This window comes from Castor canadensis, chromosome 7 (assembly GCF_047511655.1).
Source record: "Castor canadensis chromosome 7, mCasCan1.hap1v2, whole genome shotgun sequence".
Taxonomy (NCBI): Eukaryota; Metazoa; Chordata; class Mammalia; order Rodentia; family Castoridae; genus Castor; species Castor canadensis.
The window spans coordinates 138,690,620-138,705,384 of NC_133392.1; the positions used below are offsets into that span (position 1 = coordinate 138,690,620).

General features: G+C 44.3%; 1 protein-coding gene across 3 annotated transcripts in view; it reads right to left on the reverse strand.

Moving 5' to 3' along the window:
• Positions 1-1,821: 1,821 nt before the first annotated feature.
• Azin2 (antizyme inhibitor 2) overlaps positions 1,822-14,765 on the reverse strand; it is a 31,770-nt gene continuing 18,826 nt past the window's right edge. For 2 of the 3 annotated variants that reach the window (XM_074080655.1, XM_020181772.2), the window contains 2 exons: positions 7,637-7,851; positions 1,822-4,859 (listed from right to left, as the gene is read on the reverse strand). In XM_074080655.1, the coding sequence (XP_073936756.1) occupies positions 4,721-4,859; positions 7,637-7,851 (354 nt within the window). In that variant the 3' untranslated portion in view covers positions 1,822-4,720. The remainder of the gene's footprint in view (positions 4,860-7,636; positions 7,852-14,765) is intronic. The other variant, XR_012449993.1, reaches the window with a different exon arrangement.

Genomic DNA, 14,765 nt, shown 5'->3' on the forward strand with positions numbered 1-14,765 from the left:
GTGGGGGGCGCCCCGTCTGAGGAGTCCCTCAGGCAAGACTCACAGAGCCCGCCTCACTGCACAGATGAGCAGAAAGAAACTCGGAGGGGGACAGCCTGCGTACAGGGACTTGAAAGGGCGGGGTGCCAGACTTAGCGAATAAAATGCAGATGCCCAGTTAAAGCTGAATGTCAGGTAAACGAGTAATGTTTACTTCATGACTATCCCAAATATTTCATGATCCTAAAAAATGTTTCCTCTTTATCTGAATTCACATTTAACTGGGGTGTTCTGTATTTTATCTAGCAGTCCTACCCCAAAGGTTAGGGTTATTCACGCATCCTAGAGTTATTCAGACATTCTATATGCCTGTATGTCTCCTGGCATAGGATTTACTGTGTCGAGCTGAATTCTTTCCAACTATAACCCAGAGGTTATTTACAGCTCCCTCCCAACTTCTAATGGTCACTGCACAATCTAGGGTTATTCAGGAGCTAGGGAGAAGGGGGTCAATGACTCCCTCCTTGGGATTCACAGTTACGCTCAACCCTCTGACTAGTTTATTCAAAAGACCAAGGAACTGAAATGTGAGGAAAGTGGCATGAAATGAGGTCTCTGAGGTGGGCATAGGTCTCAGGCAGTTTAGCTTTTATTGGCATCCTAGTGGAATCCGCTGAAGGGTTTTGGTTGACAGAGTTGGTTCATGTTTCAAAAAGACCTCTCTGACCAATACTAGCAGGTAATTTTATGCAGCAGTTTAACTGTTCATCCCATAGATGCCCGGAAGAGGGTTTAAAATAGATGCAGCGAAAAGATGAGAGAATTCTCCATGGTATTACCTTCCCTGTGCCCCTTCTGAGCTGGTGGGGTTCCTGGGAATGGGGTAGGAGAAAGGGCTCCCAGTCAGACAGTCATATTCTCCATTCCGAACAGGGGCAGACAGAGATGACAACTCATCACTAACCTCTCTGACTGGGCCTACCTTTAATCAGGCTTGGAGGTGAAGGAAGAACATGTAACTGCCAGGTCTTTCCCTCTGCTCCTTCTGAATACTCTGTTGCATTCTCAGGTGCCCTGTCGTGCTTGTCTTTCAGAAGTATGTAGAACTCCATACTCCTCCAGAATTGGCTCTGTCATTCAAGGTCCTAGATGACCATTGCACAGTACACTCCTTGAAGACTTACAGAGACTCATCTCTGCACCACCAGTCTCTACCACAGGGCATGGCCACAGTCTCAATAAATGCCCAAGGAACTGTAAGGCCCCAACTCAAATTAGCATAACTTACTCCATTCTGCAAAGGACTCCATCTTGTCTGGCAAGAAGGCTGTTTTACTTTGTTTTACAGAAGCTGTTTTAGTGAACTCAAATGGAACCCCACTTGCATCTTGTTGTCAATATATTCTTACCTCATGATGTCATTTAAAAAGATTATATAAACTAACAACCACCTTGGCAAAACATTGAGAAACTTACCACCCCAGCTGCTTCCTGGAATAGCTAGCTAAATTATATTTTTTAAAGGTCAATAAATATTCTCTCTATATCTTAAATGCTTATAAACTCCAGCCCTAACCTTATTCTGGGCTGATACCTCTTAGTATTGGTCCCTTTTCTCCCTTGGAAAGTGAATAAAACTCTGCTTCTGCTTCAATTCTTGTTTTTCTGTGAAATCTTTCCCACCCCCATAGTGGCCTCATGGACTGCCTTCCAGTATCATTTATTGAGTATATACTAGGTCCTGGACTGAGTACTTTCTACCCGTCTTAATTAATCCTCACAATAAACCTCTGAGAGAAATATATTTAACAGCCATGTTTTACAAATGAGATGACAGATTCAGACAGTTAATAGATATGTTTATTCATTTGGCATATACTTTGGAGCACCTGCCCTGTTGGGGGTGATGAGGACACAAAGTGAAAAAATAAGGTTCCTGCTGCAAAGCAGCTCACATTCTAGATGGGTTGACAGATGATACATAGACAAACATGCTATGGAGTATGTTGAGTGGTAATAGGTGCTGGGAAGAAAAAAAATGGGAAAAAGACCAGGAAGTGCTACTTTCTAGGCTTCACCTGAAGAAAACATTAGAGCAGAAGAACCTGAGTGAAGTGAGTGAGCCCCACAGTGAATATCATTCTAGAGAGAGGTGACAATAAATCTAGGTCCAGCAGTGAGGTGTTTGAGGAAAGGAGAGGTGGCCTGGACCAATGTGAGAGGGAAAGAGTAAGAATCAGAGGTAAGTTTAATGAGGAGTTAAATGTCACTCTTGGTGAAATGGAGTCATAGGAGTGACAGCATCTGACTGCTGAGTGAGGGCTGATTGTGGAGGGGAAAAGGGAGGAGGCGACCATCCCGGAGAGGGAGAGGTTAGGTATCTGTCTGGGGCAGTAGCATATCTGTCCACCTTCTAGTGAACAAACAAGCATGTGGAAGAGCTTCAGGAGAGGTGCAGGTGGGCGTGGGTAGTGTTGGGAGGAGGATGTTCCTTGGTGAGATCCTAGTGCATGATGGATCTGTGAATGTCACTGCCAGTGACCAGTATTGAGAAGGACTCCAAGGGAGCAAATGCCTGTGTGGCCAGGGCTCCAGGACACCTCTGCTCAAATCTGCACCCTCAGGCTCAAATTCCCTTACCCTTCTCCACATTTAATGCTTTGCTCTTTCTCTTCTGGTGGAAGGACGGAAATAAACAAATTACAAGAGAAATGACTTTTAATGATTATTCTCAAGAAAGTCACATCAATGTTCTGTGTACAACTTTCTTAGAAAAGTAAATTTCACATTCTCACAGCAAACAGCACATTAAAACATGAGGTAGCTCCAGTGAGAGGTATGTTCAAGTTCCATGCCAAGCTGATGTCACTTCAAAAGCCACAGAAGGGCCTCCCACTAGACCTGCCTCCAGTGAAGAAATGAGTTACATCTGGACCTCCCACAGGTCTCCCCAGGGTTCCTTCCGCCAAAAAAAAGGAAGAAGAAGGAGGGGGAGGTGGAGAAGTTTCAGAAATACTCTCACAGGTGGAGGGATGAGTCCAGTGTAGGAATATCTGAAAAACATGACTGTGGGTGGATACCAAAGGGGCAAGGAAGCGACCTTTGTGAGTACTCTCTCAGTCTCTTCATGTCCTAATTTCAGGCTATTCGTTGTTAAAGTACAAAAACTAGGCCCAGCCTTGGTCCTTGCTTTTAGCAAGCATCTAGTTCACTCCAAGCTCATGGCACATTGCCTCATTAGTTGACCCCAAGGCCATGTGCAGGCCCCAGGACTGAGATAATGAAACAGGTTAGCCAGTCCCACCCCAAGAAAAGATCCATGAAGATATGAAAACCATAACAGTGAAATTCCAGAATAGGCACATCCATAGAGATGAAAAGTAGATGTGTATTGCCAGGAGGTAAAGGAAAGGAAATGGAGAGTGACTGCTAATGGGTCTGGGGCTTCTTTGGGGAGTGATGAGTATGTTCTAGAATTGGTAGCTATGATAGTTGCAGAACTCTGTGAACATACTGAAAACCATCACCTTTACACTTTGAAGGAGTGAATTTTATGGCATTTGAATTATATATCAATTTTTTAATTTCAGAAGAAAAATCTTTAGCACCCCGTCCAACATCTGGGAGAAAGTCTAAAATCTGAACTCCTTTGCTTAACAACTTAAATTCCAGGATCATAACTTTGGATCAGATCAGTGTGAAGAAACCTTTGTCCTTGTAAGAACTGCCATTCTGGGGAAACATCAGGCCCCTTGGCACTAGACATGGCAATACTCCACAGTGTGCTAACACTTAATGCCTCAACAAGCCAGACCAACCACAATGTGTTTGCATTACTCTATGGCCTTGCCATCCTGCAGGGAGAGTAAAGATACAGGGTCTGCTCAAACCTCCAAGAAAAAAATGGGGCTGGAGGTCTAGCTCAGTGGTAGAGCAATTGCTAAGCATGCACAAGACCTGAGTTTAATCCTTGGCATCACAAAACAAAAACAAAACGAGAAACAAAAAAACAAAACCCTGCCTGGACCCCAATCCCTTTGCTCTTTAGCATTCCATAGCTGTATCAAATACTCAGTTTTCCCTACTCTAGACCAGACCTTAGGCTGGGTTTTGAGTCACACAGAGGCCATGAGCTTATGAAAGGAGGTAACTCTGACCCTCACCTCACCCCAATTCACCCTTCCTCATGACACCAGGCATGGAGGCCTGTGAGGAAGGCAGAGATGAGTCAGAGATGGTGGGTACCAGAGGGAGATGCTGCCCTGTAACTGGGGCTTGGGAGCATAATCAGGGCTCAAGCAGAGAGCAGGAGTTCAACCATGCTGAGTGAGGAAGTCTTTCCCCAGCCTAGCCCAGATTCCTTTGTGAATGGAACTTCCAGTTTCCACTGGAGTATTAAAAAAAAAAAAAAAACCTAAGTATTTATTTGTTTCATATTTACAAAGTGGGAAGAAGACCAAGGTAGACTCCCAAGGATACCCCCACACCTGGCTGACCAGGCCCCTTGCGCTGCAGAGGAGGCAGACACAGCTGGAAGGGACAGGATTTATGTTGCATACTTGAACTACAGCGAGTGTAAGACTGGTCCTATTTACAGGGCAGAAACACTACAGGTGGAGTGTGGGGGCAGCAGAGCAAGCACCAGAGCCCTGGCCAGAGGATGCCTGCTCTGCGCCTTCCCCACCTCTCCCAGAGGCATCTCCGCGGCCCTGCTGGGGTTCTCCTGGGGGGACAGGCCCGCTCACATGATGCTCGCTGGGGTGAAGACAGGGCCCACACACAAGGTGTCTGTGATCTCCCAGCCACAGGACAGAGGCTTGCACACGCCTTCAGCGTCCTGGTCGTCTTCTGCGGGCAGCAGCTGCCCTTGAAGTGCTTCCCTGGGGGCGAGAGAGATGTGCTGGAGGCAGCCATCCTGAGGACACAGGCCTGGAGTTCCCTGACAGCCCCTGTACCTGCAGTCCTGGCTCCATCAGGCAAGGACAAGGGAGGCCTGCTGACCTTTCCTTTCTCATCACCCAACAAGAGAAGGGAAACCATATTTATTGAGCACTTACCATGCATCAGACATTGTGCCAGGCACTTAATTTCCTTTATGTAATTACATCTCCCCCTAAATCCTGTGAGGTAGGCATGACCCTACCCATTTAACTGAAGAGGAAACTGAGGCCAGGGAGGAGCAGCCTACCCAACACCACATCCCCAGCAGGTGGCAGGACTAGGATTAGACCAACTCTCACTCCAAAGCCCACATTCCCCAGGCTTAGGGCTTGAAAATAATTCATTTCCTGCTCCCCTCAGACAACACCACATCCCGTAAGTGGATAAACAGCTCCAGAATCCAACTAGCTGCTCTGGCGACCGCTGAGCCACAGTCCAGGCCCACCAAGCCCAGCTCCTGAGCCCACTCACCCATCTCTATCCCCACTGACAGTTCCATCTCTTGGTCTTCTGATGGGCTCCCTGACCTGCTCTTGCCCCCTCCAGACAGATCCAGCATAGGCTCAGGCACATCTTTCCAAAAGCAAACCCCAGCTCTCAAGCTACCAGCTCCTCCCCTCCACACTCAAGATCCTGGAGGATCAGCCCCAGCCTGCCTTCCCCCACACTCTCAGCCATGTTCACCATATCCCCAGATGTTATCCATGACAGCCACTTCTTAGGCTCACTCAGGACCCTTCCCAGGGCTGTGCTATGCTTGTCCCCTATCTGCATCATCAACCCTCGCCTAATTCCTCCTCAGCCTCCAGGTCTCAGCTTCAGTGACAGAACCTCAGGGGAAATAACAATAGGGTTCAATGTCTGTACCCCTGACATCCCTTCATCTACAGCAAGGCAGGGAAGACATCTGTGTCACTTGCTACTGGAGTCCCCCGCAGCAGGCCAGCCCCAGGCAAGCACCACTAGGTAGGAAAGGGTGGCTGCTGGGTGGGGAAAGAGTTCTGGGTTTTGTGTCAGCCTGCCCTTTACTTCTCCTGAGATTTGCTTCTCCACAAGACCCTCTCTCTTCTATCCAGTGCCTCCTTTATGCCTTCCGTACTTCCAGCACATTCCAGCTCCCACCAACAGGAAGGCCTCCCTCCTTTGCTAATTTATACAACTCAACAGCACATCAGCAGCTGGTGTCATACAGAGCCCAGTCAAGCTGGTCCCCTTTAGGGAGGGATCCTTTGGCTGAGCCTCTGTCACCTTATTTTTAAACATGGGTTAGTCCTATTTCTTAAAACCCCTCAATGGCTCCCTACTACCTTTAGGACCAAGTCCAGTCTGAGCCTCCAAGATTCTTCTTGACCCAGTCTTTCCCACATGCCACTCCTTGTGTGGGAACAGAACCAAATGCAGTTCATGATCGAACAGGGCCCTTTTAGATCTCCACCTCTCAACCTGTCTGAGTCTCCTGGGCATGGCTAACTCCTGACCACCCTCTCCAGCTCACTGTCCCTCTCTTCCAGGGGCCTTTCCACTCTGCTAGTGCCTGTGTATGCAGGTCTGTGCCTCGGATCCCCACTGCCTTTGATGATCCTATGCCCTCAGAACTTGGCACAGGGCAGGCACAAAAACAGAACATGTTGGTGAAGCCCCTCTGATACTTCCACTTCAATATTTTAGCATTTTTTGTTTCCCTTAACAAGTGCGGGTGACTCTCTGCAGCCTCATGTACCTGCGATTGCTGATGACAACCAGGGATGGGTAGGAAGCTCTCATAGTGATTGTTCTCTAAGGTCGTTTTTAGGCTTTGTCAAAACATCCTGGATGGCAAAATGGCTACATCCGCCTATCCTGTGCCCCACACAGGATAGAAACAACAAAAGTTTGCTGGATAAGTGATGAAATGCAACTCTCCTGATGCCCTATTGGGCCTTGGATTTGGTGGTGTTCCTGGGGACCTCAGGACATAAGACACACTCAACTCCTGAGGGCCTAGAAACTGCTCCTGCCCTCTGATCCATCGCCCAGGTTGCAGCAAGTGACCTCTCTCAGTGAAAACACTGATCCCCACAGAGCTTTTTGTTTTATTTTGTTTTGTTTGTCTTACACTGGTAAGTAGGGCTGTGTTGTGCCCATTTCCCAGATGGGAAAACAGGCTCAATAAACAGGCAAGTCTTTCCCAGGTCACAGAGCTGCCACCTGACTGACCATCTCTGTGCATCAGCCCTTGACCTCCTTAGTGCACCCAGTAGCTGGAGTGGTCTTTCCAAAAATGCAAACTAGACCATGTCAAACCTCTGCTTCAAACCAGTCCTTGCTTCTCCTTGTACTCCAGTCCTCTACTCAGTCTCTAATGCCTTCCCAGATCTAGCCCTGCCTCCCACTCTGGTCACAGCCAACCTTCATTAGTGCCTTAGATGCAACACACTTGTGCTATGTTCCTTCTGCCCACGCTCCTACCTCCTCAGGGGACAGGTCTGGGCCTTCCAGAGGGCTTCAGTCCCCACCCAACACAATGTCATCCACTGTACTCTGAGCTCCTGGGGGAAAACGCAGCCCCATTCGTGGCCACAGCCAGGTCCCCAGCACAGGCCTCACCTAGAATCAGCAGCTAGGATCTCCTTGTCAAATTGGATTACACAGAAGCAGGGTCTCAGATCTCAGGTTTCCCCATTGCTTCTGTCCAGCCTGCCTCCCCTCACCCCATTTTGCAGCAGAACCCCCTTACCAGGCTACCCGGGACATGGCGTAGGTGACGTGGCAGGCCTGGGTCCCCCCAAGGAGGGATCCTGTGCCCACGGTGTAGGCGCCCATGTTGTCAAAGACCAGCCAGTCCCCTACATGTAGCTGCGGCAGCCACAAGCCCTCAGCCACGCAGTCACGGCCATCAGCTGCCGGTCCCCACAGGCTACTGCTGTACAGGGCTTGCTCTGCAGATGGTTTCTGTAGAAGACAAGGATAGCATCAGCCTTCCTGGGCAAACCACAGCCCGAGCACTGCCACCCTCAAATGCCAAGAGGATAAAGACTGGAGGGGGTGAATTTCCACATTTATTGCTTCTTATACTTGGAAGCTACACTATCAAGTCTAGGTTCTGGTACCTGCTAGCTGTGAAATCTTAGGCAAGATACTTAATCACTCTGTGCCTCAGTTTTCTTATTTGTAAAACAGGAATAATAAGTAGCACTTACTTCATCATAAGGCTACTGAGAGGATAAGTGAGTTAGCATACAGAGAGCATTTAAAATGGTGTCTGGCATACAGTAAAAGTCCAAGAAGTTAGTATTATTTGTTTTGTTTGGTTTGGTTTTGAAACAGGGTCTCAGTAATGTAGTCTAGACTGGCCTCAAACTTGCAATCCTCCTGCCTCAGCCTGCCAAGTGCTGGGATTACAGGCTTGTACCACCATGCCCAGCAAGTTGGCTCTGTTATTTCTGTTGTTACTGTTATCATGTCTGTACTTGGTCCTCATCAGCCACTTTCCAGACCTCAGCTGTGTCATGCCTCCAGAGCCCTGCCCCACCCTCAGTTCCAGTCTGTCTTCTGAGCCCAGTCCTGAGGCTCCCTTTTCTCAGAAGACTTCCTAGGTACCCTCATGCCATGCCAGACCCCTTGACAGGAGTCAGAGTACATAGGACCACCTTCCCTCTGGTGTGTGAGGAAGATGGTCCTCCCACAGATAGTCACAGAGTGGCCTGGCAGAGGTCACAGAGGACCCAAGAGGCAGGCATGAGTACTCCCATTTCAGGGAAACAGAGGCTCTAAGAGGCTAAGGATTTGTTCAAAAGCATAACTACCCATAACATCAATGTAATTTTTTAGATTACTTCCAAATTCAGAAAAGAAATGTGTAGCACAGACCATTTTCAGACAGCCAAGTAATCAGAGTAATTAGTTACAGTGTGGGGTTCTTGCTGGGAAGATCCTAGAAGAAGAGTCAGTACTGAAGGATGGACACAGGCAGAATCTGACTAGGTCCTCCCAGACCCATACCTTACCTTCTACCATCCTGGCTAGCTCCAGTTACTCCTGGTGCTCTAGACTCCCCAGTACTGCTGGCTTCCTCCCCCACCCTGCCTTCCCCCACACTGTTCCCTGAGGCTCCAAACCTGCCACCTCCTATTTTTCTTTTTGATCTCAGAAGAAACAGCCTCCGCGCCCTGAGCTTTGCCTTCAGAGCATTTGCCATAATTTGTAATGAAATATTCATGAACTATCTGCTCAGGCCTGTTTTCCCTAACATGATAAATTCCACAAGCCGAGGGATGGTGTCAGTCCATTTCCCCACATCTCCTGCACACCCTGCAATCTGGCATACAGTAGGTGCTCATTTCAATGCTTTTTAAATGGATGGGTGGATGACATATATGAGCGATAAGAATGAGAAGGAAAAGAAAAAAGTAGACATGAATAAAAGCCATTCAAAAGGTCAAGAAGCAGTACCACCCCAAAAAATGAACAAACAAAAGGTCAAGAAGGAGGCAGTAAAGACCAATGAGAAAAAAGGGAAAACATTCCAATACCTTAGCTAGGGAGTAGAAATGAGTAAAATTGAGAAAAGTCGGTTTTCATAAGCAGAATTCAGTCACATATTTGACAAAAAGTTGAGGTTTTCTTTCTAACTTAGGACTTCCTACTTGCAAAGCAGGCCTCTCCTGTTTGAGCCACATCTCCAGTACATTTTGCTCTAGCTATTTTGGAGATGGAGTCTCATGAACTAGTTGCCTAGACTGGCCTTGAACTGCAATTCTCCCAATCTCAACCTCTCAAGTAGCTAGGATCACAGGTGTGAGCCACTGTGCCTGGCTCATATTTGACAAAAATTTAATAAGCTATTAGACTTATTAATAAAGAAAAGTATGCATCTATTATTAAAATCAATAATGAGAACTATACTGCATTCACCAAATACTTATTGAACATCGACACAGTATGCCAGGCTGTGATACAGGAGCTGAGGATGCAGCAGTAAGCAGCAATGAGCACAAAAAAAATGAGGGATGGTAGCATGGTAAGAATGTGAGGCCTTGAGTTCAAGTCTCAGTAGTGCAAAAAAACCAACCATGGTTCCTGTGCTTGTAGATCTCATGTTCCAGCAAGGAAGGGGAGACAAACAAACAAATCCTTTTTCATCCTTATTTACAACCTTTTTTATGATGAGTAAAATGAGTCTCAATTGCTGCGAGTTATCTCCCTTAGCTCCAATCATTAGGAAACATTACACTAACATTTAAAGTTTGGGGAGTGAAATACTCTATAATTGTATCAACAAGGATCTGAGAAAGCAGGTTTTAAAAGTTCTTCCACAATAAAGAGAAAAAGTATCCTTGGGTTTAATAAGTCAGAATTCTGTCACTCATTAGTGGTACAAATAAAAAATAGAAAAAAAAGATTTTGAAATTTCAAAGAAAGAAATGTAAATCTATGTTTTTACTATTTCTTTTTCCAGTACTGGAGATTGAACTCAGAGCATCAAGCTTGCTAGGCAAACACTCCAGCTTTTGAGCCTCAACCCCCAGTCCTTTTTGTTTCTACTTTGTTTTTCAGTCAAGCTCTCATGCTTCCCCTCCCCTGGGCTGTCCTCAAACTGAGATCCTCCTATCTCTGCCTCCCAAGTAACTGGAATTACAGGTATGTGCCAGGATACCAGGCTCTACCTTGAGCCACTTTACCAGCCCTTCTTTTTTTTGTGAATTGTTTTTTCGAGGTAGGGTCTCACAGAACTAGTTGCCTGGGCTAGCTTCAAATCATGATCCTCCTGATTTCTGCCTCCTGAGTAACTAGGATTATAGGTACGAGCTACCAGCACCCAGCTCCCTTACACTATTTAAAGCCATATTTTCTTTAAAAAAAAAAAAAAAAGGGCCAGAAACAGTGGCTCAAGCCTATCATCCTAGCTACTCAGGAGGCAGAGATTGGTAGGATTGAAGTTGGAGTCCAACCCAGGCAAAAAGTTTGAGAGACCCCATCTCACTGTGTCAAATGCTTATCATCACAGCTATGTAGGGAAGCATAAATAGGAGTATTACAGTCCAGGCATAAATGGAAAATCTACCTCAAAAATAACCAATTCACAAAGGGCTGGGGGCATGCCTCAAGTGGCAGAGTACCTGCCTTGCAAGCATGAGGCCCTGAGTTCAACCCACAGTACTGCCAAAAAAAAAAAAAAAGAATCTGCAAAAATAAATTTTCCCAAAGCAAAAAGATTGTAAGTTTCAGCCTCATTTGCTGATAACTAAATGGAAACAGACAAACATCTGTAAAAATCCAAGATGCCCAGTCTGCTGGCCACTGGGCCCCTCTATGAGAAGGGATAAGGGTTCCTCGTTTCCAAAGCATGCCTACCACAAGGTGGGGTGGGGGTGGGGGTGGGGAGCCCAAAACAAAAACTCATTTGTGCACATCCAGGCAAAAATCTAACATGAAACCTTAGCTAACCAAATCCACACTTATAGTCAATGAATCATCTTCAATAATCAGATCATGGAAGAAAAGGACAAAATGAGCAAAGTCAAGCACTGCCTTTCATCACAATATAAGAAATACAGATGTACAATTCAAATTCAGTTTTCCCAATACATGTCAAGATGCTATCCAATAGCTTACTGTATGTAGTCTCTAATTTTTGTAGCCTCTATTTTAATTAAAACTATAGACAAAACAAAGCCCCACAACAAAGACAGACTATTTTAGACAAGGAGCCAGCTCTAACTTCATGGAAATACACTAGAATGACTCCATTTCAGAACCAGAAGCAACCTCAGGAATCAAAGTTCAGCCCCTTTATTTTCAAAATGAAGAAACTGGAGAATCAAGGCTAGAAAGACTCTAACTTGCCAAGGTTGTTCTGTTAGTATATGGCAGAGCCAGGCTTTGAATCCATGTCTTCTGATTCCAAACAAAACTTTGTGACATCATTCATATTTTATACATCAGGAGATATTCTGGCAATAGCTATAGGAAAAAATGTGCAATGTATACAAAATGAAGAAATAAAACATGACATTGCAGATAGCATGTTCATCCACCTGGAAAATCCAAAGGCGGTAGGGTAGTTACTAGAGGAAATCAGTGAGTCTTAGCATGACAAGCCAGAATCTCAGTTCAAAAACACATTACTCACAAAAGTAATGACAGCATTGGTTATTAAATTTTGACATGTGCTTGGGCCACAATAATACTTATTCAAAGAAAATAATAAGACCTTAGTGGGAGAAATGAAACACATGAGCTCTACCCTCTCCAGCTAGAAAATTTTAATAAAATATAGAGAATTCTCCCTAATTTAACAAATAGGTAAGGTACTACTAATTAAAATCCCCAAGATATTTTTATTAACATTATAAAGCATGTGATAATAAAATAATTGTGAGCCTATCAAAGAATATTAAAAAGCATCTGTGGCCCACCCTAGTAATATCCCCCTTCCCTAACCTCTCCAGAGGTAACCACTGTCCTGAGTCTTGTGTTCATGACTCTTTCTTTTCTTTGCTTTCTGTGAGTGTACCTAATCCTAAAGGACAGACTTAGTTTCGTGTGCTTTGGAAATTTATGTAATTAGAATTATAGAGTATGTGATCCCTGCAACTTGCTTTTGTTGAAACTTCCACTCCAAAGATTCATCCAGTAGATACATAGTTCACAAATACACTGCATAGAATTCATTCATTGTATGAAATATACTGTAATTTATCTGTTACTCTATCAACAAACATTAAGGTTGCTTCCACTGTTTTATAAAAATTTCTTCTGTGAATATTCTAGTGTATCTCCTCAAACACACATGCCAAGAGTTTCTTTACACTATATACCTAGGAACTTGCTGAAATACAGGGTGTATAGATGTTTATCTTTATCTGCCAATGCCAACTTGTTTCCCAAAGTAGAGAAATCAACTCCCACCTATCAGTGTCTAAGAGATCCAGCCACAGTCCTCACCAACTTTTACACTGTCATTCTTTTAATTTCTCACTCTATCCACTACTTCCTTAGCCTTTCCTATTTTATAACTCTTTATCTTTGTACTATATTGGTATAGTTTCTTCAGTTCTATATTCCCATTCTCTAATTCTTTCTTTAGCTGTTTCTAATACATTGCTTACCCTGACCATAATTTTTTAATTTCTATCTTTTTCATTTCTAGAGGGTCTATTTTAACATTTGTTCATCATATTTTATATTCATTTATTCTTGTGTGTGTGTGTGTGTGTGTGTGTGTGTGTGTGTGTGTTACACACAGGGCCTCACACGTGTCAAGCACATGTTCTAGTAAGCTAAACCCCTAGGCTACATCTCTTATTCCTGGATCATATTTTCAATCTCTTACTTCTTTACATGTTGCAAAATGTAGTGTTTTTAGCATCTGATAATTCCAATAATAAAGTAATTACAGGTGTGATGCTGCTGCCTATTGCATCTATTGGTTCTCCCTTATGGTCACTTGTTTATTTGTTTTACGATTATTGATTCCAACTTGTGTTCCTTGAAACCTTATCTGTGAGAGTTCTTTAAAGCCTAGGTTGAAGATTCCTCCCAGAAAGAACTGCACTTGCTTCTGCCAGATAAAAATCAATTCTAGGCTTGAGGTTTTTTTAGACCACACAATGTGAATTTAGGCCATAGGCTCCAGAGAAGGCAAGCTTGTAGTTGCAAATTCTCCATTTTTTTTTATCCTCTTCCAACCACTACCAAATTGAAAGAGGTACATTTTCTTGCTGATCTCCTCGGTAGAATAGAGTTTTGTTCCTAGTTGAACTTTACCTTAAGGATATACTTTTGGGGTGTTCTTATGTCAAGCTTTCCATCTCGAGAATATCATATCAAACTCTCCATCCTGATAAGGCCCTAGAAACCCACATAGCTATCAGAACTGAAAGTCAATGCTATGAGGAGATTCAGCAGATACTCCCAAAGAGAAATCCATTTTCAGAGTTAGGTTATCATTTAGTTTTGAATAGTCACTGTTTTATGTGCGTGGCACATACTAGTGAGCAAAACAGACAAGGATCTGTATCTTCATGAAGTTTACAGTCTAGAAGGGGGACGGCAAACAATAAAATAAAGAAGTAAATTATATAATATGAGCCAGGCACAGTGGCCCACTTCTACAGTTCAAGCTATTTGGGAAGGTGAGGCAGGAGGACCGCAAGTTTGAGACCAATCTGGACAATACCTCAAAAAAGAAAACAGAAGATAGTAAGTGCTATTAAAATAAAGACAAACTCCAACACCAAAGGGACAATCTATAAAAGAAAGAATTGATAAGCTAAACTTCACTAAAATTAAAAACTACTCTGCAAAAGAAATGTCAAAAAAAGGCACCAGTGGCTCACACCTGTAATCCTAGCTACTTAGAAGCTGAGATTAGAAAGACTGTGGTTTGAGCCCAGCCCAGGGAAATAGTTTATGAGACTCCCATCTCCAAAATAATTAGAGCAAAATAGACTAGAGATGTGGCTCAAGTGCTTTGCAAGCACAAAGCCCTGAGTTCAAACCCCAGTTCCACAAAAAGAAAAAGAGAGAGAAAGAGAGAGAAAAGGAGGGAGGGAGGGAGGGAGGGAAAGAAAGGAAGGAAAAGAAAGAAAGGGAAGAAAATGAGAAGCCATGGACTGGAAGAAAATATTTGCAAATGACACATCTGATAAAAGATGTTGTTCAAAACATACAAAGACTTCCTAAAGCTCAACACTGAGAAAACACATAACCTAAATAAACATGTTCCAAAAGCCTTAAAAGACACTTCTCAAAAGAAGATAGACAGACGGCACATAGGCATATGAAAAGATGCACCACATCACATGTCTTCAGGGAACTGCAAACTGAAGCAGCAATCAAATGTCACAACCCACCAATTAGAC